The following is a 26,462-nucleotide window of genomic DNA, read 5'->3' as shown; positions in this document are numbered from 1 at the left end:
CTGGAACTCCTGGGCTCAAGCAATCCTCCCACCTCAGCCTCCCAAAGTGCTGGGATTACAGATGTGAGCCAATGCACCCAGCCTTGTCTTCCTTAATCCTAGTCAAGATCTGTTGTCCTTCAGCATTTTATTGAGTTCTTACAACCCCGCCTATCACCAAAAAAAGAATTGAAGGTTGGTTCCACGTTTGCAGTGTCTTCTTTTCTCCAAATAAGTGAATGGCAATGGCAACCCTTAGATATTTATATAACAATTTCTAGATCCAATTAGAAATTATTTCCTCAAATACTTGATGTTATGAGCAACTCCAAAATAGTTCCATTTTAGTTGGAGAGTAAAGTTTGACTTAGGGCAAATGAAAGTTCATACAGCCAGTTTCTTACTAGGGGTAAGCAACTCAAACTGAACACAGTCCAAACAGAACTCCTGGCCAAGCCTCACTCTCCCCACAAACACAAACACATTCCCCTCCTGTGATCCTCATCTCCACAAAGGACGTCTCAACCTCCCAGCCTCTCAGGCCCACAAATCAAGAGTTATTCTTGCCCCTCTCTCACCTCCACATCAAATTCATCAGCAATTTCCATCCACCCCACACCAGATCTATCCCTTCTCTCCAATTCTCTGCCAACCCCCAGCCCAGGCCGCCAGCATCTCTTTCCTGGACCACTCAGATGGGCTCCTAACTGGTCTCCCTGCTTCATGCTTTGGCCCCTTGAAAATCTCATCTGTACACAGCAGCCAGAGTGACGTAATAAGTGTCACTTTCCTTCCTAAAATCCTTCTGGGCCACCAGAACCCAGTCTGAAATTCTAATCCTGGCCAACTAGGTGCTATGTCATCTGCCTCCCCAAGTTCTTGAGGTTTACTCTCCCCATGGTTCACTCTGTATGAGTGATAAGATGGGTAATAAGAGAGTACTCTAAGTGAAAATGTGAATAGCAGTAAAGACACTAGACCCACACTTAAAATTATTCCTGCAAATACTTGCCTTTATCTCATCACCTTTTTTTAACCTTCATAGCACTTGCCACTTTCTGGATTTTTTATTGTTGTTCATTTGTATCAATGTATTTACTCTTCAATGCCATCCTGTAAACCTATACAATGTTATTATGCCTGAAATATTTTCTTTAAATATCTATAATAATGAATGACAGAAAGCCCTTAATGCATGTTTTCCCCGTACTCTAAGTATTTCACATTCTCATCCAGTGAGTGTGAGCCAAATGTCCTGAACTTACTCTCCTGAGTTGAGCACGTTCCCATCATACAGTGTTCTTCTCTGTGACCTCTCTTTATGTCATTTATTTTGTGTTCCGGCCCAAACTGCCTTCCTAAGGGCATGAGGATGAGGCTACAAATAAAGGCAGAATATGATGCCAAATGTTAAAATATAAGTTTTACAGCAACTTGAGAACATGAAAGAGGACACCAGAGTACAAACTGTTAGTGGGTGATTGGTATTAAGTCCTGGGAGCTGGTGAAGAGCATTACAATTGCACAGCAGCCTGAGAGGATGAACCAAGAACTTGGTTGCTATAGATTTGTCATTAACTGTGGGCACTTTGAAAAGAACTGCCAAAGGAAGATGCTATGAGGCCCAGAAAGAAAGGCAGCATGAATCAGTTGGCTAACTATTTGTACTAAGGCATTTCCCTGGACCAGGGAAGGGTGGTCGCTCCAGCTCCTAGAACAGTTCCTGCCACATAGTAGGTGCTCAATAAAACAGTCTCTGAATAGATAAATTAATTGAACAAATGAATACATTTTCAAAGTTTCTATTTTTATCCTCTTCTCTCTTCCTGTTCACTAATCCAGCTGTCCCTTCATAAGACCCCTAGAGAAGGGAGAATTTTGCAATCACAGAGTCATCGTAAATCTCCAAACCACTAATGGACCGTCAGCCATCGTTCAAAGAACACAATGTGAGAAATAGAAACCCTGACACTGAGATGTTAACAATTACAGACAATGCTTATGTAGTCAGTGGTAGACTTGGAAAATGGTGAATCTACTATGGTAAGAACAAACATAGGCAGACAGCTATAAATTGCAGTAAACAAACTCAATAAAGATGAGACATCACTTAAGCATGCTCAGGAGTGTACATAACACCACATTTCACCTAGGTAGCCTGCAATCACATAGGTATTATTATTGGCATTAAATGTGCTTCTTCTCAACCTTGCCTCCAATCTAAATACCACAATGGGTTTAAAATAACGCAAAAGAATGTTACTCCAATGCCTCCTAAATCCACTCTAAATAACAAATCCTTTAATACAGACTGCAAGGTAAAATATTGTTCCCCAGCAAGTAAATAATAAAATAACTGTAATCCAGGGTAAAAGCTTTGTTGGCCTCATAAGCTACTTGAAGAAAAAGCATTAAAAGTGATTGCCCAACACAGCAACAAAATGCTGTTACTGACAAGGCACCTTGAGTTGCCATTAACAAGACATAATTACCAAAAACTGAAATCAGATTTAGTCATCTCATATCTCCCCCTACCTACACATTCTACCTATTCTTTTTCAGCCTTCACGAATTGAAAGGGGAAAGGGAGAGGCAACAGCAGACACTAGGACTATTTTGAGAAATAAAAGGATTCAAAAGTTAAGTGCAACTTCCACTAACATAGTAACACATCTCCCAGGAAGCCCAGGTGACTCAGAAAGTCCTATATGTAGAACATCAATATAGAAACAACTCAGTTTCCATACTTCAAAAGTCCTCTTCCTCCAAGTTGAGTTTCGTGCAAATAACAGGCTGATATGTTTCAGATGGAAGCAAATCTGAACATTTCCAAACAATCTACAGGAAGAGATAACCAAGTGACATAGTCCATGCAGCAGAGATAAGCAACTTTCCAGGGTATAATTCAAATCTCACAAACATCCTTAAGAGCCCCAAGTCTATTAAGATCTGGAGACTGTTAAATAGGCAGGACAAAATATCCCACCAACCACCTCTCCAAAAAGCATTGTTCTCCTCGCACTGACACTTGTATTTCCCTCTGGCTTGTTTTTGAAAAACAAATTGAAAAAAAAAAAGTAAACAGTAGTGCCACATCTGTTCTTGTCTTCCTCACGATGGCAGATCACACACACTACCACCATTCCAAGTGCCTCCTGAGCCCCTTTCCTCGACAGCCCCATCCTTCCACGTGTCCATAACTAGGCTTCTCAACTGTAAGGGGGAAGTGAGCAGGAAACTTCAAATGGGACCTGAAGAGGAAACAATGATAATAATGTAAATTGCTATTAATATTAAAAGGGGGAGGGTATTTTTTCTTTCTTTCTTTTTATTATTTTATTTTATTTTATTTTATTTTATTTTTGAGTCGGAGTCTCGCACTGTCGCCCCGGCTAGATTGCAATGGCGCGATCTCGGCTCACTGCAACCTCTGCCTCCGGGGTTCAAGCGATTCTCCTGCCTCAGCCTCCGGAGTAGCTGGAATTACAGGCGCGCGCCGCCACGCCCGGCTAATTTTTCTTATTTTTAGTAGAGACGGGGTTTCACCATGTTGGCCAGGCTGGTCTCGAACTCCTGACTTCGTGATCTGCCCGCCTCGGCCTCCCAAAGTACTGGGATTACAGAGGTGAGCCACCGCGCCCGGCCTCTTTCTGTGTTTAAACAAAACTTCCATTACAGACATCGGAGGCTGCAAGGCACAAACTGGGGCAGGAGTATGCACAGTCACCCAGGATGACAAGTGGCAGGTTGTTTGTTGATGGTGGTGGTGTTCTGAAACACCAAACTTTAAAATGAACTGTTATTTAGAGAATTACTGTAATCGGAGCAGACGTGCTAACGCTTTTTCACCACGGCACAAAGCACGCCCGTTCTGCCTCCCTTTCCCAGTCATTCTTCAGGCGTGCGGGAAACCGCGGACAAGCAGAGCACGGAGACCAGCACGATCCTCCTGCCACTCCAGTCTCTGCAGGTGCCAGCACAGAAGAAAACCAGGGCTCTCGCCTCCCTCCCCGCCACTGCGGTGCGGTCCCGGGGTGGAGCCACGGCGCGCCCCATCCTGAGAACCCCACCTGGACGGGAGCAGGGACGCAGGAAGGGCACCGTTGGGAGGCATCACCCGGTTCGCTGAAGGCACAATCGCGCGCGCGCACACACATACACAGACACACATACACACACACACACGCACACACACACACACAGCGGCGCACGGTGGCGCGGGCGGCTGGCGCCGTTACCTGTTCTGCCAGCCCTGGAGGAGGTTGGTGTATTTGCTGAGCACGCCCTCGAGCGCCGGCTCCCTCCTGCGGCCGCCTCCCCCGGACGGGCTAGCGGCCACAGAGCCCGGGCTGCTGCGGCTGCCCCCGCCGCCGAGCCCGGCCGCCGCAGACCGGCTGGAGACCCCCCGGCCCGCCAGAGAGCAGGAGGGCGAGGAGCCCGCCGAGGTAGCACGGCTGCTGCTGCGGCTGCTGCTGTTGCTACCCCCGCCGCCGTCTGTGCCCTGGGCTGCCCTCTCCATGGTCCGTGCGCGCCCGGGACGCGGGTGCCCGCCGCGGTGGCGGCCCCGGCACGGCGGCTGCTGCTGCTGCTGCTACAGCTCCGGGCGCCCGGGCCGCGCGTGGCTGCTCCAAATCCCCGGGAAATGCCTGACTCATACAGGAGGAAGAGGAGGAGGAGGCGAAGGAGAGCTGGGAAGGAAGCCAACGGGGCTGGATGCAGCTGCGGCCGCCCCTCCTCCCGCCGCGGCCAGGGCCCGGCCCCTCCCTCCGCACTAGTTTCCCGGGCAAGTTCGGAGCGGGTGGCCGGCTAGGCGAGCCCTCTTCGGGTTCCTCCTTCTCTTCCTTCGTGTCCCTGCGGCCTCTCAGGCCCTCGGGACACTCTAGGAGGCCGATCTGCAGGGTGGGCACGCCCTAAATCCACGCCGAGTCACCCACGCATTCCTTCTGCCACCCTCTCTTGGATGCGAAGGGGCGAAAGGGAATCTCTGCGCGTCACTCCCCACCCCCTATCCACCTCGGGACCTGGAGGGAGGGGCAGCCCCACCCACCCGGTCCACCCGGATATGGAGCCGCCCGGCCTGACAGGCTCACACGCACACTCCCTCTCTCGGTCTTCCGCACGCGATCCTACGCCAAACGCTCCTACACAGTAACCTGGAAATTATCACCGGCGGAGCAAAGTCACAGCGCAGGCAAGCCCTCCGCGTTGTCTGGCGGTGGAGGGGAGTGGCAGGTGATCCTCACAGGTAAGCTCGCCGGGCATTTTCATGCAGCAGGATTATGATAAATGCTTAACAGACACACGGCTGGGCTGGGGTGAGGCGCGCGAACTCTCAGGTTTGTGCGAGTGCTTCCTTAAATTGAGTGTCCTAGGTCACTCACTGGCCTAACCCTAATCCCCTGCCCTGAATGGCACGCATAAACCTAGCAAGTGAAAACCTATCCATTGTTACCACACTGCACGTGCACCTGGGAACAGAGGCTCTGAAACCCGGAAAACTGCTCCGGAGGCAAGGGAAATTAACAGATATTTACAAACATTGAAGGATTCTCTATGTTGGACGTAACTTCTGCGCCCCTCTTCCTACCTAAAGATACTCTTTCCACCCCACTAATAGTTTTTGTGAATATAGATATCCATTGTAATCTGAAGTATCAAAAATTACCTAGAAAAACGCTTTGAGGAACTCAGACTCACTCTCTCTCTCACACACACACAGACAAAACAAAAGGTGATCTCCGTCACCAAAAAGTGATAGGTGATCTCCGTCCAAAGGATCTACAAACTCATCAAGCAGATAAATACTTCAACAGTTAGAAAAAAATTACTAAATGGAAGAGTCAGCTCTCAAAGGGACAGTTCCCCGAACCCAACCCCTTTCTAGCTTCACATCCTTCCAGGAAGATTTCATGGGTGGTTTAGCTCTAGAGATGCACGGAGAAGCTTCTGGAGTTGAAGAGAAGTGGTTGTACCCCTGAGTACATTACAATTCCAGGTGCCTACATAGTGTTAAAACAAAAAATCTGAAAAGAGCTTGCCTGGACCAACTTTGAAGCCGTTCAGAGCTTAATTCTAACCTATGACCTTGATCAAATTACCTCTTTTAGCCCTAGTTTTCTCACTGCAAAATGGGACAAATGATACTGGCTGTGATAAACTATGCAAGAATGTTCATTTGTTCAAAATATTTACTGCCGCTGCCTATGGAAGGAGTATCCTTCCTCCACATGGACCTCAGGCTTGGCCATGGAATTGCTTTGAGCAATGGAATGTGAACAGAAGTAATGAATGCCCCTTCCAAACATAAGCTTTAAGAGCAGTCACATGGTTCCACCATCTTTCTCTTTTCCTTATCCCAGGAGAGCAGCATGTCCTGGATAAGGACCCTCCTTAAGCTTGCGTCCTGGAGTGAGAAGGCGTGGAATACAGCAGATCCTAAGCCAGTTAGTGTTGGCCATGTAACATGCACAAAATGTTTGTTTGAAGCCATTGAGATTTTAGCATTATTTTTTACCACAGCATAGCTTTGTCTAAGCTAACTTACTGATCATATATGAGTGTTCATTGAGTGCTGCATTGACATACAGACTGAAGGTGGGAAGGTAGGTGCATACTGGACTATAAATGTCAGCATTATGTACCAAAACAACATGCCTTTTATTGGAGACTGCCACCTTAAGCTCCTGCTAAAAGAGAAGTGTCATCATTTTATTTCATATTACCTAACCTATGCCACCATTACTCCACCTTATGCAGCCAACCTATGACTGGATGAGCTAGCACAACAAATTCTCACCTTGGACTAAAAAATTAGACCCTTGAGATAGAACAGTTCAAGGGGGGAAGGAACTAAGCTAAAAGGAATAGTCAAGGCCAGGATGGGGCAGGAGCAAGCCAGCCGTATGGGATCAAAAATGTCCAAGTCAGTAGCAAGAGGTGAGTGGAGCAGATGTGCTGAAAGTAGAGGCTAAATCATGAAAGAGATGATGCTGTTCCCCCTGCTGGCGACACTATTCCCTGCTCTCTTCACCTGGTTTGTGTTTCTCACCCATGGAGTTATGGATTACAAGTCACTTCTTCCAGAAAGCTTTCCTTGACCTACACTAGTATAGCAAATAGGGAAAAGGTACCTGCAGAATTATGTTTGGAGAAGAAAAAGTCTTTATGTTTGAAAAACAATTTGAAAAATACATAATAAATTGGCAAAAAGTATTTGAAATACATACTGTAATGCCCAACAGGTTCATCTTGCTTGTTACCCAGAAAAGCCAATGCAGGTTTTTGCAATAGAGGAAGAGTTTAACAATTGTAGGGCCAGCTAAGCTGGAGGACAGGAGAGTATTATTACTCAGATCAATCTCCCTGAAAATTCAGAGCCTAAGGGTTTTTTGTTTTTGTTTTTGTTTTGAGACTGGAGTCTCGCTCTGTCACCCAGGTTGGAGTGTAGTGGCACAATCTCAGCTCACTGCAAGCTCCGCCTCCCAGGTTCACGTCATTCTCCTGCCTCAGCCTCCCAAGTAGCTAGGACTACAGGCACCTGCCACCATGCCCAGCTAATTTTTTTGTATTTTTAGTACAGATGGGATTTCACCGTGTTCACCAGGATGGTCTCAATCTCCTGACCTCATGATCCACCCACCTCGGCCTCCCAAAGTGCTGGGATTACAGGCGTGAGCCACCGTACCGGGCCCATCTAAGGTTTTTTTTTTTAAGGATAGTTTGGTGGGCAGAGGGCTAAGGAATGGGGAATGCTGATAGGTTGGGTCAGGGATGAAATTATAGAGAGTCGAAGTTTGTCTTCTTGCACTGAATCAGTTCCTGAGTAAGGGCCACAGGAACTGATGAGCCAGTTTACCAGACTGGGTGGTGGCAACTGGTCCATCAGAATGCAGGGTATGAAAAATACCTCAAACACAAATCTTCAGTTTTACAATAGTGGTGTTATCTATAGGAGTGATGCGGAGGTTAGAAATCTTGTGACCTCTGGAAAAATGGCAGGTTATCATTTAACTATGCCTTCATCTTAGCAAAGTTCAGGCCTCTCTTAATCTTGTGGCCTTTCATTAGTTTTACAAAGGTAATTTGGTGTTCAAACGAGGAGGGAATAGTTTTGGAAAGGGATATTACAATCCTTGCTTTAGGGTTAGACTATGAACTAAACTCCTCCCAAAGTTAGCTGTGGCCTGTGCCCAGGAATGAACGAGGACAGCTTACAGGTTAGAAGCAAGATGGAATCAGCTATGTCAGATTTTTTTTACTGTCATAATTTTGCAAAGCCACTTTCAGTATGATTAAAAATATTGGCTAGGCCGGGTGCGGTGGCTCATGCTTGTAATCCCAGCACTTTGGGAGGCCAAGGTGGGTGGATCACTTGAGGTCAGGAGTTCAAGACCAGCCTGGCCAACATGGTACAACCCTGTCTCTACTAAAAATACAAAAATTAGCTGGGTGTGGTGGCGGGCACCTGTAGTCCCAGCTACTTGGGAGGCTGAGGCAGGAGAATGACGTGAACCTGGGAGGCAGAGCTTGCAGTGAGCCGAGATTGTGCCACTGCACTTCAGCCTGGGCAACAGAGCAAGACTCTTTTTCAGAAAAAAAAAAAAAAAAAAAAAAGATTACCCTGAGAGTTACATCCAAGGAAATTAAATAGCTACAAGGGTTATATGCGATTTTGCCATACGACTATATATATAAATATTGATCTTTTTCCAAAATGGAAATAATGTCTTTTTTTTTTTTTTTGAGACGAAGTCTCGCTCTGTCGCCCAGGCTGGAGTACAGTGGCGCAATCCTGGCTCACTGCAAGCTTCACCTCCCGAGTTCACTGTCCAGGAGGGTGGGTGGACTGGTATTTTCACACCATTCTCCTGCCTCAGCCTCCCAAGTAGCTGGGACTACAGGCCCCGGCCACCACGCCTGGCTAATTTTTTGTATTTTTAGTAGAGACAGGGTTTCACTGTGTTAGCCAGGATGGTCTCGATCTCCTGACCTCGTGATCTGCCCGCCTCAGCCTCCCAAAGTGCTGGGATTATAGGCGTGAGCCACCGCGCCTGGCCTATTTTGTTATTTTATTAAATAGATGCTCACTTTCAAAGAGTTGCACACAAAATTATAAAGTAAAAACTGAAGGCCAGGTGCAGTGGCTCATGCATATAATCCCAGCACTGCGGGAGGCTGAGATGGGAGGATTGCCCAGGAGTTCCAGACCAGCCTGGGCAACCTGGAGAGACTCCATCTCCAAAAAAATTTTTTAAATAAGCCAGCCACAGTGGCACATGCACCTGTAGTCCCAGCTACTCGGGAGGCTGAGCCAGGAGGATTGCTTGAGCCCAGAAATTTGAGGCTGCAGTGAGCTATGATTGTGCCACTGTACTTCAGCCTGGGTGACACAGCAAGACCCTGTCTCAAAAAGAAAAAAGAAACTAAAAAATTATTTCTAAACCACTGCTAATAATTTATAAATATATATGTGTATATATATATATACTTTTATATATGTATGTCTATATATATGTGTATACACACACACACACACACATACACATCTCCTTCCCTTCGTCCAGAAACTCTTCTATGTAGAGACATAGTTGTATATCATTTTATTCAAAAACAGGTTCATACTATAAAACACATAATACTTTCTAATTTACCTTGTTCACTGAAGAATATAGTATAGACAATTTCCTTTAGAGCTATATCATCATTTGTAACAGTTTCAGAGTATTTCACTGTCTATATGCACCCTAATTTAATCATTCCACTACTGATGAACACTCATATTTCAAGCTTTTGCTATTGTGAGAAATGTTCTTTAAATATCCTTTTACATTAGTTTAATTATTTCCTTAGAATAAGATCCAATGACTGGGTCAGGCTGCATACACTGACAAATGCGGCTCATGTACTACAGAATTAACCCCCAGAAAGTCTGAACCAATGTTTACTATGCTGGTTCTGGCTAGATCTAACATGTCGGACCATTGGCTGGATGGACTAGGCTGCCCATGTTTGAGCTGGGCTCTCCAATCCACAGGGTCTCTCATCCTCTAGCAGGCCAGCCCAGGCTTGTTCTCATGGCATGGGGAGGGTTCCAAAGAGAGGACGCAGGAAGGACTTCCTGAAGCCTAGTCTGGGAACTGGTATAATGTCACTTTGCCACATTTCAACTAACAGTGCTAGAAGACTGGGACATTTATAAGCAAAAAATTGAAAGACCTATACTTCACACTTTATGCAAAAGTCACCTCCAAATGGATCACAAACCAAAATGTGAAATGTAAAACCATTAGATTTTCAGGGGAAAACATAGGAAAAAATATTTATAAACTTGGGTTAGGAAAATGGAGCAAACACATGTTGCCTTTTGTGATAAGGGAAGGATGATTAAGAGGGCAAAACCAAGGGTTCAGAGAGGGAAGCCAAGAACCCCAGAGAAGTATTCCCAGACCTTGAGACCTAATCACGGAAATTGCAACATTTGCCCGACTGGCTTTCAAAATTGCCTTGGACCACTGACCCATTTGCACCTCCTGTTTCTGCCTCTTTGAACAAGAATATCTGGAGCAATTATCCTGTGTCTGCTTCACCATTGTGTTTTGAGTGTGAAGGGGCAGGTAACCAGTCTCTTTAGTTTCACAGATCAGAGGAACGGCACTTATGGAGCTAAACTTACTAACCTGAGGAGCCTCTCCTACCTAGACCTGACTTAGATGGTGAGATTGTGGACTTGAAGCTAGTGCAGTAATGGGATGAGACACTGGGGGCCATTGATGAGTAGGATGAGTGTGTTCTACATGTGGGAGGAATATAAAAAAATTTGTGGCCAGAGGATAGACTGTAGTGATTTCAAAGCTATGCCTATAGATTCCTCTCCTTTAGAGGTGAAGCTTAATTCCTCCCCTGAGTGTGGGATGAATTTAGTGACTCACTTCTAATGAATACAATATGGCAGAAGTCGTGGTATATCATGTCCAAGATCAGCTTATAAACAGGGGAGTGCTCACTCTCGCTCTCTCTCTCTTTCTCTCTCCCCCTGTCTTTCTCTCTCTCTATCATCAGTCACTCTAGGAAAGCCAGCTGCCAGGACATAAGGATACTCTGGCTGTCCATACAGCCCAGGCAGGAGTCATGAAGGTGTGCCAGCCCCTGTGTCAGTCACCTTATAAGCAGATTTTCTGAGACCTGCTGACAGCTATGTGAATGACCTTGGAAGTGGGTTGTCACCAGTCAAGCCTTGAGATGACTGCAGCCATGACCCACAGCTTGACTACAACCCGTGAGAGACACTGAGCCAGGAACACCCAGCTGACGTGCCTCCAGACCCCGACCCACAGCGACTGTGAGACAATCAGTGTTTGTTGCCTTAAGCCACGAAGTTTGTGATAATTTGTTTCTCGGCAACAGATAACTAATACAGAGCCAGAAGCAGATCACCTCAGTGAAGGTCACACTGCAGCGCTATTGATTTCTAAAGACTCATGTTACGTGAGGAAGCAGCTCAGAAGAGGAAAGAAAAGGAGCCAAGCATGGCTCTTCCTCAGGGACACTTGACTTTTAGGGATGTGGCTATAGAATTCTCTTTGGAGGAGTGGAAATGCCTGGACCCTGCGCAGAGGGCTTTATACAGGGCCGTGATGTTGGAGAACTACAGGAACCTGCATTCTGTGGATATCTCTTCCAAATGCATGCTGAAGAAGTTCTCGTCAACAGGGCAAGGCAATACAGAAATGGACACAGGGACACTAGAAAGACATGAAAGTCATCACATTGGAGATTCTTGCTTCCAGAAAATTGGGAAAGATATTCACGACTTTGAGTTTCAGTGGCAAGAAGATGAAAGAAATAGCCATGAAGCAACCATGACAAAAATCAAAAAGTTAACTGGTAGCACAGACGGATATGATCGAAGGCATCCTGGAAACAAGCCTATTAAAGATCAGCTTGGATTAAGCTTTCATTCGCATCTTCCTGAACTCCATATATTTCAGACTGAAGGGAAAATTGGTAATCAAGTTGAGAAGTCTATCAACAATGCTTCCTCGGTTCCAACATCCCAAAGAATTTCTTCTAGGCCCAAAATCCATATTTCTAATAACTATGAAAATAATTTCCTCCATTTGTCATTACTCACACAAAAACAGGAAGTGCACATGAGAGAAAAATCTTTCCAATGTAATGAGAGTGGCAAAGCCTTTAATTGTAGCTCACTCTTAAGGAAACATCAGATAATCTATTTAGGAGGGAAACAATATAAATGTGATGTATGTGGCAAGGTCTTTAATCAGAAGTGATACCTTTCATGCCATCATAGATGTCACACTGGTGAGAAACCTTACAAGTGTAATGAATGTGGCAAGGTTTTTAATCAACAATCAAACCTTGCAAGTCATCATAGACTTCATACTGGAGAGAAACCTTACAAATGTGAAGAATGTGACAAAGTTTTTAGTCGCAAATCAAATCTTGAAAGACATAGGAGAATTCATACTGGAGAGAAACTATACAAATGTAAGGTTTGTGACAAGGCTTTCAGGCGTGATTCACACCTGGCACAACACACTAGAATTCACACTGGAGAGAAACCTTACAAGTGTAATGAGTGTGGCAAAGCCTTTAGTGGGCAGTCAACACTTACTCACCATCAAGCAATCCATGGTATAGGGAAACTTTATAAATGTAATGATTGTCACAAAGTCTTCAGTAATGCTACAACCATTGCAAGTCATTGGAGAATCCATAATGAAGAGAGATCTTACAAGTGTAATAAATGTGGCAAATTTTTTAGACGTCATTCATATCTCGTAGTTCATTGGCGAACTCATACTGGAGAGAAACCTTACAAGTGTAATGAGTGTGGCAAGACCTTCAGTCAGACGTCATCCCTTGTATGCCATCATAGACTTCATACTGGAGAGAAACGTTACAAGTGTAATGAGTGTGGCAAGACCTTCCATCACAATTCAGCCCTTGTAATTCATAAGGCAATTCATACTGGAGAGAAACCTTACAAGTGTAATGAATGTGGCAAGATTTTTAATCGATTATTGGGGGTGGAGCCAAGATGGCCAAATAGGAACAGCTCCGGTCTCCAGCTCCCAGCCCCAGCGACACAGAAGACGGGTGATTTCTGCATTTCTGCTTGAGGTACCGGTTTCATCTCACTAGGGAGTGACTAACAGTGGGTGCAGGACAGTCGGTGAAGCGCACTGTGCGCGAGCCGAAGCAGGGCGAGGCATTGCCTCACTCGGGAAGCGCAAGGGGTCAGGGAGTTCCCTTTCCTAGTCAAAGAAAGGGGAAACAGACGACACCTGGAATATCGGGTCAGTCCCATCCTAATACTGCGCTTTTCCAACGGGCCTGGAAAACGGCACACTAGGAGATTGTGTCCCGCACCTGGCTCGGAGGGTCCTATGCCCACGGAGTCTCGCTGATTGCTAGCACAGCAGTCTGAGATCAAGCTGCAAGGCGGCAGCGAGGCTGGGGGAGGGGTGCCCGCCATTGCCCAGGCTTGCTTAGGTAAACAAAGCAGCCAGGAAGCTCGAACTGGGTGGAGCCCACCACAGCTCAAGGAGGCCTGCCTGCCTCTGTAGGCTCCACCTCTGGGGACAGGGCACAGACAAACAAAAACTCAGCAAGAACCTCCACAGACTTAAATGTCCCTGTCTGACTGACAGCTTTGAAGAGAGTAGTGGTTCTCCCACACGCAGCTGGAGATCTGAGAACGGACAGACTGCCTCCTAAAGTGGGTCCCTCACCCCTGAGCAGCCTAACTGGGAGGCACCCCCCCAGTAGGGACAGACTGACACGTCATTCAACCGGGTACTCCTCTGAGTCAAAACTTTCAGAGGAACTATCAGACAGCTGAATTTGTGGTCTCACGAAAATCCGCTGTTCTGCAGCCACCGCTGCTGACACCCAGCCAAACAGGGTCTGGAGTGGACCTCTAGTAAACTCCAACAGACCTGCAGCTGAGGGTCCTGTCTGGTAGAAGGAAAACTAACAAACAGAAAGGACATCCACACCAAAAACCCATCTGTACATCACCATCATCAAAGACAAAAAGTAGATAAAACCACAAAGATGGGGAAAAAACAGAGCAAAAAAACTGGAAACTCCAAAAAACAGAGCACCTCTGCTCCTCCAAAGGAACACAGTTCCTCACCAGCAACGGAACAAAGCTGGATGGAGGATGACTTTGATGAGTTGAGAGAAGAAGGCTTCAGATGATCAAACTACTCTGAGCTACAAGAGGAAATTCAAAACAATAGCAAAGAAGTTAAAAACATTGAAAAAATATTAGAAGAATGGATAACTAGAATAACCAATGGAGAGAAGGGCTTAAAGGAGCTGATGGAGCTGAAAGCCAAGTTTCGAGAGCTACGCAAAGATTGCAGAAGCCTCAGTAGCAGATGCGATCAACTGGAAGAAAGGGTATTGCTGATGGAAGATGAAATGAATGAAATGAAGAGAGAAGGGAAGTTTAGAGAAAAAAGAATAAAAAGAAATGAACAAAGCCTCCAAGACATTTGGGACTATGTGAAAAGACCAAACCTACGTCTGATCGGTGTACCTGAAAATGATGGGGAGAATGCAACCAAGTTGGAAAACACTCTGCAAGATATTATCCAGGAGAACTTCCCCAATCTAGCAAGGCAGGCCAGCATTCAGATTCAGGAAATACAGAGAACGCCACAAAGATACTCCTCGAGAAGAGCAACTCCAAGACACATAATTGTCAGATTCACCAAAGTTGAAATGAAGGAAAAAATGTTAAGGGCAGCCAGAGAGAAAGGTCGGGTTACCCACAAAGGGAAGCCCATCAGAATAACAGCTGATCTCTCAGCAGAAACTCTACAAGCCAGAAGAGAGTGGGGGCTGATATTCAACATTCTTAAAGAAAAGAATTTTCAACCCAGAATTTCCTATCCCGCCAAACTAAGCTTCATAAGTGAAGGAGAAATAAAATACTTTACAGAGAAGCAAACGCTGAGTGATTTTGTCACCACCAGGCCTGCCCTAAAAGAGCTCCTGAAGGAAGCACTAAACATGGAAAGGAACAACCGGTACCAGCCACTGCAAAAACATGCCAAATTGTAAAGACCATGGAGGCTACGAAGAAACTATAGCAACTAACGAGCAAAATAACCAACTAACATCATGATGACAGGATCAGATTCACACATAACAATATTAACGTTAAATGTAAATGGGCTAAATGCTCCAATCAAAAGACACAGACTGGCAAACTGGATAAGGAGTCAGGACCCATCAGTGTGCTGTATTCAGGAAACCCATCTCACATGCAGAGACACACATAGACTCAAGATAAAGGGATGGAGGAAGATCTATCAAGCAACTGGAAAACAAAAAAAGGCAGGGGTTGCAATCCTAGTCTCCGATAAAATAGACTTTAAACCAACAAAGATCAAAAGAGACAAAGAAGGCCATTACATAATGGTAAAGGGATCAATTCAACAAGAAGAGCTAACTATCCTAAATATATATGCACCCAACACAGGAGCACCCAGATTCATAAAGCAAGTCCTCAGTGACCTACAAAGGGACTTAAACTCCCACAGAATAATAATGGGAGATTTCAACACCCCATTGTCAACATTAGACAGATCAGCGAGACAGAAAGTTAACAAGGATATCCAGGAATTGAACTCAGCTCTACATAAAGTGGACCTAATAGACATCTACAGAACTCTCCACCCCAAGTCAACAGAATATACATTTTTTTCAGCACCACACCACACCTATTCCAAAATTGACCACATAGTTGGAAGTAAAGCTCTCCTCAGCAAATGTAAAAGAACAGAAATTATAACAAACTGTCTCTCAGACCACAGTGCAATCAAACTAGAACTCAGGATTAAGAAACTCACTCAAAACCACTCAACTACATGGAAACTGAACAACCTGCTCCTGAATGACTATTGGGTACATAATGAAATGAAGGCAGAAATAAAGATGTTCTTTGAAACCAACGAGAACAAAGACACAACATACCAGAATCTCTGGGACACGTTCAAAGCAGTGTGTAGAGGGAAATTTATAGCACTAAATGCCCACAAGAGAAAGCAGGAAAGATCCAAAATTGACACCTTAACATCACAATTAAAAGAACTAGAAAAGCAAGAGCAAACACATTCAAAAGCTAGCAGAAGGCTAGAAATAACTAAAATCAGAGCAGAACTGAAGGAAATAGAGACACAAAAAACCCTTCAAAAAATTAATGAATCCAGGAGCTGGTTTTTTGAAACGATCAACAAAATTGATGGACCGCTAGCAAGACTAATAAAGAAGAAAAGAGAGAAGAATCAAATAGATGCAATAAAAAACGAAAAAGGGGATATCACCACCGATCCCACAGAAATACAATCTACCATCAGAGAATACTACAAACACCTCTATGCAAATAAACTAGAAAATCTAGAAGAAATGTATAAATTCCTTGACAAATACACCCTCCCAAGACTAAACCAGGAAGAAGTTGAATCTCTGAATAGACCAATAACAGGTTCTGAAATTGTGGCAATAATCAATAGCTTACCAACCAAAAAGAGTCCAGGACCTGATGGATTCACAGCTGAATTCTACCAGAGGTACAAGGAGGAACTGGTACCATTCCTTCTGAAACTATTCCAATCGATAGAAAAACAGGGAATCCTCCCTAACACATTTTACGAAGCCAGCATCATCCTGATACCAAAACCTGGCAGAGACATAACCAAAAAAGAGAATTTCAGACCAATATCCTTGATGAACATTGATGCAAAAATCCTCAATAAAATACTGGCAAACCGAATCCAGCAGCACATCAAAAAGCTTATCCACCATGATCAAGTGGGCTTCATCCCTGGGATGCAAGGCTGGTTCAACATACACAAATCAATAAATGTAATCCAGCATATAAACAGAACCAAAGACAAAAACCACATGATTATCTCAATAGATGCAGAAAAGGCCTTTGACAAAATTCAACAACCCTTCATGCTAAAAACTCTCAATAAATTAGGTATTGATGGGACATATCTCAAAATAATAAGAGCTATCTACAACAAACCCACAGCCAATATCATACTGAATGGGCAAAAACTGGAAGCATTCCCTCTGAAAACTGGCACAAGACAGGGATGCCCTCTGTCACCGCTCCTATTCAACATAGTGCTGGAAGTTCTGGCCAGAGCAATCAGGCAGGAGAAGGAAATAAAGGGTATTCAATTAGGAAAAGAGGAGGTCAAATTGTCCCTGTTTGCAGATGACATGATTGTATATCTAGGAAACCCCATTGTCTCAGCCCATAATCTCCTTAAGCTGATTAGCAACTTCAGCAAAGTCTCAGGATACAAAATTAATGTACAAAAATCACAAGCATTCTTGTACACCAATAACAGACAAACAGAGAGCCAAATCATGAGTGAACTCCCATTCACAATTGCTTCAAAAAGAATAAAATACCTAGGAATCCAACTTACAAGGGATGTGAAGGACCTCTTCAAGGAGAACTACAAACCACTGCTCAATGAAATAAAAGAGGATACAAACAAATGGAAGAACATTCCGTGTTCATGGGTTGGAAGAATCAATATCGTGAAAATGGCCATACTGCCCAAGGTAATTTATAGATTCAATGCCATCCCCATCAAGCTACCAATGACTTTCTTCACAGAATTGGAAAAAACTACTTGAAAGTTCATATGGAACCAAAAAAGAGCCTGCATCGCCAAGTCAATCCTAAGCCAAAAGAACAAAGCTGGAGGCATCACGCTACCTGACTTTAAACTATACTACAAGGCTACAGTAACCAAAACAGCATGGTAGTGGTACCACAACAGAGACATAGATCAATGGAACAAAACAGAGCCCTCAGAAATGATGCCGCATATCTACAACTATCTGATCTTTGACAAACCTGACAAAAACAAGAAATGGGCAAAGGATTCCCTATTTAATAAATGGTGCTGGGAAAACTGGCTAGCCATATGTAGAAAGCTGAAACTGGATCCCTTCCTTACATCTTATACAAAAATTAATTCAAGATGGATTAAAGACTTATATGTTAGACCTAAAACCATTAAAATCCTACAAGAAAACCTAGGCAATACCATTCAGGACATAGGCATGGGCAAGGACTTCATGTCTAAGACACCAAAAGCAATGGCAACAAAAGCCAAAATCGACAAATGGGATCTCATTAAACTAAAGAGCTTCTGCACAGCAAAAGAAACTACCATCAGAGTGAACAGGCAACCTACAGAATGGGAGAAAATTTTTGCAACCTACTCATCTGACAAAGGGCTAATATCCAGAATCTACAATGAACTCAAACAAATTTACAAGAAAAAAACAAACAACCCCATCAAAAAGTGGGCAGAGGACATGAACAGACACTTCTCAAAAGAAGACATTTATGCAGCCAAAAAACACATGAAGAAATGCTCACATCACTGGCCATCAGAGAAATGCAAATCAAAACCACAGTGAGATACCATCTCACACCAGTTAGAATGGCCATCATTAAAAAATCAGGAAACAACAGGTGCTGGAGAGGATGTGGAGAAATAGGAACACTTTTACACTGTTGGTGGGACTGTAAACTAGTTCAACCATTGTGGAAGTCAGTGTGGCGATTCCTCAGGGATCTAGAACTAGAAATACCATTTGACCCAGCCATCCCATTACTGGGTATATACCCAAAGGACTTTAAATCATGCTGCTATAAAGACACATGCACACGTATGTTTATTGCGGCACTATTCACAATAGCAAAGAGTTGGAACCAACCCAAATGTCCAACAATGATAGACTGGATTAAGAAAATGTGGCACATATATACCATGGAATACTATGCAGCCATAAAAAATGCTGAGTTCGTGTCCTTTGTAGGGACATGGATGAAACTGGAAAACATCATTCTCAGTAAACTATCGCAAGGACAAAAAACCAAACACTGCATGTTCTCACTCATAGGTGGGAATTGAACAATGAGAACTCATGGACACAGGAAGGGGAACATCACACTCCGGGGACTGTTGTGGGGTGGGGGGAGGGGGGAGGGACAGCATTAGGAGATACACCTAATGCTAAATGACGAGTTAATGGGTGCAGGAAATCAACATGGCACATGGATACATATGTAACAAACCTGCACATTGTGCACATGTACCCTAAAACCCTAAAGTATAATAAAAAAAAAAAAAAAACCAAAAAAAAAAAAAAAAAGATTTTTAATCAACAGGCAACCCTTGCACGTCATCATAGACTTCATACTGGAGAGAAACCTTATAAGTGTAATGAATGTGGCAATGTTTTTAATCAACAGGCAACCCTTGCACATCATCATAGACTTCATACTGGAGAGAAACCTTACAAATATGAAGAATGTGACAAAGTTTTCAGTCGCAAATCACACCTTGAAACACATAAGAGAATTCATACTGGAGAGAAACCTTACAAATGTAAGGTTTGTGACAAGGCTTTTCGGAGTGATTCACACCTGGCACAACATACTAGAATTCACACTGGAGAGAAACCTTACAAGTGTAATGAGTGTGGCAAAGCCTTTAGTGGGCAGTCAACACTTATTCACCATCAAGCAATCCATGGTATAGGGAAACTTTACTAATGTTATAATTGTCACAAAGTCTTCAGTAACACTACAACCATTGCAAATCATTGAAGAATCCATAATGAAGAGAGATCTTACAAGTGTAATAAATGTGGCAAATTTTTTAGACATCGTTCAAAGCTTGCAGTTCATCAGCAAACTCATACTGGAAAGAAACCTTACAAATGTGATGATTTTGACGAGGCCTTCAGTCAAGCTTCATTTTATGCAAAACATAGGATAATTCATATGGGAGAGAAACATCACAAGTGTGATGATTGTGGCAAAGCCTTTACTTCACATTCACATCTCATTAGACATCAGAGAGTCCATACTGGACAGAAATCTTACAAATGTCATTAGCATGGCAAGGTCTTCAGTTAGAGGTCACTCCTTGCAAAACATCACAAAATTCATTCTTGAGATAATTGTTCCAAATGCAATGAGTATAGCAAACCATCAAGCATTAATTGACATTAGAGTCAATTCAGCATTGACTTGAGTTTGAGTTGACTTGACATTGAGTTCAAGCATTAATTGACATTAAAGTGTTTACGTTAAGAGGATTGGGCTGGGCAGGGTGGCTTACGCCTGTAATCCCAGCACTTTGGGAGGTCAAGACGGATAGATCACTTGAGGTCAGGAGTTTGAGACCAGCCTGGCCAACAGACATGAGCCACTTTTCCTAGCCTGTTTTTTGTTTCTGATAGGGATTTTTATGGGTATTGTGTTGAATCTAAATCACATTGGGTTATATAATCATTTAACAATATTAATCATTCCATCAATATGGGTCATATTTCTGTTTATATATGTTTGTAATCATTTTGATCAATGTTTGTAGATTTCAAGGTACAAATTTCTCACCTTTTTACGTTTATTCCTAAATATTTCTTACTGTAAGTTCTCTAGCAAATGGAAGTGTTTTCTTAATTTTCTTTTAAAATTGTTTATTGTTAATGTGTGGAAATTTAATTTTTGGTGCTGATATTGTATTCTGCAAATACACTGTGTTTATTAGTTTCAGTAGTATTTTAGTTGACTCTGTGATTTTCTACATAGCAGATCATGTCATCTACAAACAAATATAATTTTACTTATTTCTTTCTGAAAAAAATAGATAACTAATAAGATATCTACCCTGAAACCTGCCATTTTTTGATCCTTATGCTCTGGGATCTTTCTCACTACCACTGACCAACTTTTCATATCCTGAAGATATGAAGCAGTGAAAATAAGAGAATTCAAGACAAGCTAAAAAAAAAAAAATGCCAGGCACAGTGGCTCATGCCTGTAATCCCAGCACTTTGGGTGGATCACTTGAGGTTAGGAGTTCGAGACCTGCCTGGTCAACATGGCAAAACCCCACCTCTACAAAAAATACAAAAATTAGCCAGGCATAGTGGCACGCACCTGTAGTCCCAGCTACTGGGGAGGCTGAGGCAGAAGAATCACTTGAACCTGGGAGGCAGAGGTTGCAGTGAGCCAGGATCGCACCACTGCACTCCAACCTAGGCAACAGAGCGAGACTCCATCTCAAAAAAAAAAAAAAAGATATGTCGGTGTGGTGTAGGCAAAAAGTATGGACACATAGAAATATGGAACAGAATAAAGAATCTAGAAATAGTTTCATATGAATATAGTTAGTTGATTTTGACAGAAGTGCAAAGGCAATTCAATGCAGCTTTTTGTATTGGTTTCCTATCGCTACTGTAAAATATTACCATAAACATAGTGGTTATTATAAAACAATACAACTTGATTATTTTACAGTTCTGGCAGTCAGAAGCCCAAAAATGGGTCTTACATGGTAAAATCAAGGTATCAGTAGAGCTATGTTGATTCTGGAGGCTCTAGGGGAGAATCTATTCCTTGCCTTTTCCAGCATCTAGAGGCTGCCCACATTCCTTGGTTCCTGGTTATTGGCCCCTTTGAGCAAGGACATCACTCCAATCTCTGGTTCTGTCATTGCATCTCCTTCTCTGACTCTGACTCTCCTGCATTTTTCATAAGGACCCTTGTGATTACATTGAGCACACCTGGATGATCTTTTCAACAAGTGATGGAACTGGACATCTATATGCAAAAAATAAACAAATAAACCTCCTCCAGGCATGGTGACTCATGCCTGTAATCCCAGCACTTTGGGAGGCCAAGGCAGGAACATCACTTGAGGCTGGGATTTCAAGACCAGCTTGGGCTACATAGCAAGATAACATCTGTCCAGAAAGTTTTTTAAATAAAAAATTAGCTGGGTGTGGATGGCACATGACTGTAGTCCTAGTTACTCAAGAGGCTGAGGCAGGAGTATCACTTGAACACAGAAGTTCAAAGCTGCAGTGAGCTGTGATCATGCCACTGCACTCCAGCCCAGGCAATAGAGCAAGACCCTGTCTCTAAAAAATAAACAAATTCTGAAAATATTTACTCTACAAAAGATACGGGTAAGGAAATGAAAGGTGAGCCAAAGACTGGGGAAAATATTTGCAAATCATATGTTTGACAAAGGACTTGTTTCCCGCATATTCAAAGAACTCTCAAAATGCAGAAGTAAGAAAACCTTATTTTATTTTATTTTATTTATTTATTTTCTTTTTTTGAGACGGAGTTCACTCTTGTTGCCCAGGCTGGAGTGCAATGGCACAATCTCAGCCCACCACAACCTCTGCCTCCCAGGTTCAAGCGCTTCTCCTGCTTCAGCCTCCCAGTAGCTGGGATTACAGGCATGCACCACCATGCCCGGCTAATTTTGTATTTTTAGTAGAGACAGGGTTTCTCCATGTTGGTCAGGCTGGTTTCAAACTCCTGACCTCAGGTGATCCACCCACCTCAGCCTCCCAAAGTGCTGGGATTACAGGCGTAAGCTACCATGCCCGGCCAAGAAAACCTTTTTTAATCACAAAAAATGTGAGCATTCACTTCACCAAAGAAGATATACAGATGTCCGAAAAAGCACATCAAGAGATGTTCAACATTACTAGTCATTAGGGAAATACAAGTAAAACTACAGTGACATACTACTATATACCTATTAACATGACTACATACACATACACACACACACACACACACACACACACACACACACCCAAAACTGAGGATACCAAGTGCTGGTGAGGATGCAGAGTAGCTGGAACTCTTACACATTGCTGGTGAGAGTGCAAAATAATACAGTCACTTTGGAAAACAGTTTGACAGTTTCTTTTAAAGTTAAACATACACTTACAATATGATCTAGTTATTCCACTTCTAGATATTTATACAAATACAATGAAAACCTATGTTTGTACAAAAAAAAAAAACTTGTATGTGAATGTTTATTGATGCCTTATTCATAATCATCAAAACCTGGAAACAACCCAAAGATCCCTCAACTGGGGAATGAATTAAAAATGTAAACAAACTATGGTACATGTATACAATAAATGACTACTCAGCATTAAATGAAAGTAAACTATTGTTACATGCAATATTGCAAGTGAATCTCACATGCATTATGTTCAGTGAAAGAAGCCAGACTCAACCACACACTATATGACCTCCTTGATAATGACATTCTGAAAAAGGCAAAACTATAGGAACACAGATGAGATTAGTGATTGCCAAGAGTTAAGAGTGGAGCAAGTGTTTGACTAGAAAGAGGTAGCTAGACAGAAATGTATTTGAAGGTGGGTGGAGTGATGGAACTGTCCTATAACTTACTTGCAGCAGTGGTTACAAGAGCTCCAGGCACTCATAGAAACTCATAGACTGTCCACCAAAAATAGTGAAATTTATTAAATGTGAACTTCTAAAACAAATTTTTAAAAAAGAAAAAGATATATGAGGTCAAATGTCCTGTGCGCCTTCATGTTAGAGGATGAGTTCCCTATGTCAGGGAAAAAAAGGATGGACGGATGGATGGATGGATGGATGGATGGATGGATGGATGGATGGTCTGCCAGCCTACCTGCATGCCTGCTGAAAATTTTCAGTGATATTTCTAAGATCTTTTGGTTAGGTGTTTAGATGTCTTTTCTATACACCTTCTTCAAGTGACAGTAGTGTGAGTATTTGATTAAATGAGAAACCAAATCAGAAAATTCTTTATAAATTGAAAGTGTACTACAAACACCAGATATGTTACTGCTGAAGGAAGAAACAGTCTAGATATTCATGTGTCTTAAGATTGAGTCTCCTGAAAGGCCATAAAACAAGTACCCCAGTGTCAGGGGAACTCACCCTCAATATTTCAGCATAGGTTCTTTCTATTTTCCCTAAGTGTCGGCTGGTCTGAGAAATAAAGAGAAAGAGTACAAAGAGAGGAATTTTACAGCTGGGCTGCCGGGGGTGACATCACATATTGGTAGGACCATGATGCCCACCTGAGCTGCAAAACCAGCAAGTTTTTATTAAGGATTTCAAAAGGGGAGGGGGTGTATGAATAGGGAGTAGGTCACATGCTTTAAGGGGCAAAAAGCAGTAAAGATCATATGCTTCTGGGGAAACGGAGCAAGGACAAAATCAGAACTCCTGATAAGGGTCTATGTTCCGCAGTGCACATATTGTCTTGATAAACATCTTAACATAAAACAGAGTTCGAGAGCAGAGAACCGGTCTGACCTCAAATTTACCAGCCTGGGGTTTCCCAATCCTGGTAAGCCTGAGAGTACTGCAGGAGACCAGGGCGTATCTCAGTCCTTATCTCAACCGCATAGGACAGACATCTGCAGAGCAGCCGTTTATAGACCTGCCCCCAGGAATGCAATTCTTTCCCTAGGGTCTTAATATTCCTTGCTAGGAAAAGAATTCAGCGATATCTTCCCTATTTGCATGTCCGTTTAGTTTATAGGCTCTCTGCAAGAAGAAAAATATGGCTCTTTTTGCCCAACCCTGCAGGCAGTCAGACCTTATGGTTGTCTTCCCTTGTTCCCTAAAATCGCTGTTATTCTGTTCTTTTTCAAGGTGCACCAATTTCATATTGTTCAAACACACATGTTTTACAATCAATTCGTACAGTTAACGCAATCATCACAGTAGTTCTGAGGTGATGTACATCCTCAGCTTATGAAGATAACAGGATTAAGAGATTAAAATAAAGACAGGTGTAAGAAATTATGAAAGTATTATTAGGGAAGTGATAAATGTCCATGAAATCTTCACAATTTATGTTCCTCTGCTGAGGCTCCAGCCGGTCCCTCCGTTCGGGGTCCCTGACTTCCCACAACACCCCAGGTTTTTAAAGAGCCACAGGAAGTCCCTATCCAGAGATGAAGTGACATGCAGTTAGTGTGATCAATAAGTGCAAAGCCGCTGTTAATAACCATCCATGACACCTCCCCTTCCTGATTTGCCACCTGACAAAATGCCCTGTGGAGAGCTGGAAATGGAGGACGAATCCAATCTCAGCATTTTTTCTGAGAAGGAAAATGAAACTCAGAAAAAGGAGACCCCCAGGGTCACACTGTGAGCTGGAGGTAGAATTGGCACTGCCAGTTTCAAGGCAGAATGTTCTTGATTTGATGCCATTTAAATGGCAGTTTTAAGTGGTTTGCAAAATACTAGTCCTTCTGACTTCCCCGCAGGTAAACCCAAATAACCAGAATGTAAGATTACCAAAGTGGACAAAATATTCTACAGATCCTTCCTTCCTCCCTCCCTCCTTCCCTCCCTCCCTCCCTCCCTTCCTTCCTTCTTTCCCTTCTTTCTTTTCTTCCCTCTGTTGCCCGGGCTGGAGTATAGTTGGCACGCTGAGACTCCCTGCCTCCGGCTCCCATGATTCTCCTGCCTCGGCCTGCGGGCTGCCTGGGATTGTGGGCGCATGCCACCACCCCTGCCTGGTTTTTGTCCTTTGGCTGGAGGCACGGTTTCACCATCTTGGCCAGGCTGGTCTCCAGCTCCTGACCTCGAGTGTCTGCCCGCCTCAGCCTCCCGAGGTGCTGGGACTGCAGACGGAGTCTTGCTCACTTGGTGCTCGGTGTTGCCGGGCTGGAGTGCGGTGGCGTGGTCTTGGCTCGCTGCAACCTCCGCCTCCCAGCCACCTGCCTTGGCCTCCCAGGGTGCTAGGATTGCAGCCTCTGCCCGGCCGCCACCCCATCTGGGATGTGAGGAGCGCCTCTGCCCGGCCGCCCCGTCTGGGAAGTGGGGAGCGCCTCTGCCCAGCTGCCCCGTCTGGGATGTGGGGAGCGCCTCTGCCCGGCAGCCCCGTCTGAGAGGTCTACCACGGAGGCCAGATGCAATGTGGGGGCTGGACGTGGCGGCTCACGCCTGTAGTCCCAGCACTCTGGGGGGCCGAGGTGGGTTGATCACTTGAGGCTGGGAGTTCGAGACCAGCCTGGCCAACATGGCGAAACATATGAAAAACACAACAAACAAACCAACCAACCAACCCAGCGACAACAAAACAGGTCTACCCTGGAGTCATACTCTAATTTTTTCTATTTTCCTCCCTTTCTGATCCTTTATCCCACTTTCTTTTTCTTCCTCTTCCTCTTCCTTCTCCTTCTTTTTTGTCAAAGAGAGGATTGAATTATTATCATTGATCCATACAAAGTCCCTCTCTCATTTATTTTCTTTAATTCCCTCCCCCCATTTCTGTTCCCCGTCTTCCCATGTGCAAGCTTCCTAATATGTTTGATATGCATCTTTTTGTTTGTATGTATTTTTAGAAGATGTTTATTGTTTTGTGTGCAAAAAAAATTTGTAAAATTCCTTCTAGTCCTATTAAAAAAAAATTCTAGACATAAAAGGGGGAACAAACAATTCAATGTTCCTGCGAAGAGAAACTTCTGTCCAAAGAAATCTTTTAAATTTAATTCAGAATTATAATATTCTTTTTGTTACAACCTGCTAGAGAGGACTTGATTTCTCTAAACTCTCCCCCCATGCAAGG

At 43.6% G+C, this 26,462-nt stretch overlaps 2 protein-coding genes across 4 annotated transcripts in view; one reads left to right on the top strand and one right to left on the bottom strand.

Moving 5' to 3' along the window:
- Nucleotides 1-4,955, bottom strand: part of OSBPL10 (oxysterol binding protein like 10) — a 346,584-nt gene extending 341,629 nt beyond the window's left edge. For 2 of the 3 annotated variants that reach the window (XM_055284770.2, XM_055284773.2), the window contains exon 1: nucleotides 4,218-4,951. In XM_055284770.2, coding sequence (XP_055140745.1) covers nucleotides 4,218-4,498 — 281 coding nt within the window. In that variant the 5' untranslated portion in view covers nucleotides 4,499-4,951. Of the gene's footprint in view, nucleotides 1-4,217 lie in introns of all 3 variants that reach the window. The other variant, XM_055284763.2, reaches the window with a different exon arrangement.
- A 6,120-nt stretch (nucleotides 4,956-11,075) lies between these two features.
- ZNF860 (zinc finger protein 860) lies at nucleotides 11,076-21,021 on the top strand. The gene is given in 3 exon segments (XM_055284739.2): nucleotides 11,076-13,028; nucleotides 19,223-19,579; nucleotides 19,748-21,021. Coding segments are annotated over 3 exon segments (2,196 nt in total). The 5' UTR covers nucleotides 11,076-11,456; the 3' UTR covers nucleotides 20,015-21,021.
- Nucleotides 21,022-26,462: the final 5,441 nt, after the last annotated feature.

The sequence above is a fragment of the Symphalangus syndactylus genome, chromosome 1 (assembly GCF_028878055.3).
Source record: "Symphalangus syndactylus isolate Jambi chromosome 1, NHGRI_mSymSyn1-v2.1_pri, whole genome shotgun sequence".
NCBI lineage: Eukaryota > Metazoa > Chordata > Mammalia > Primates > Hylobatidae > Symphalangus > Symphalangus syndactylus.
Note: the sequence above shows the minus strand (reverse complement) of the source record. Positions and strands in the feature narration are given on the sequence as shown.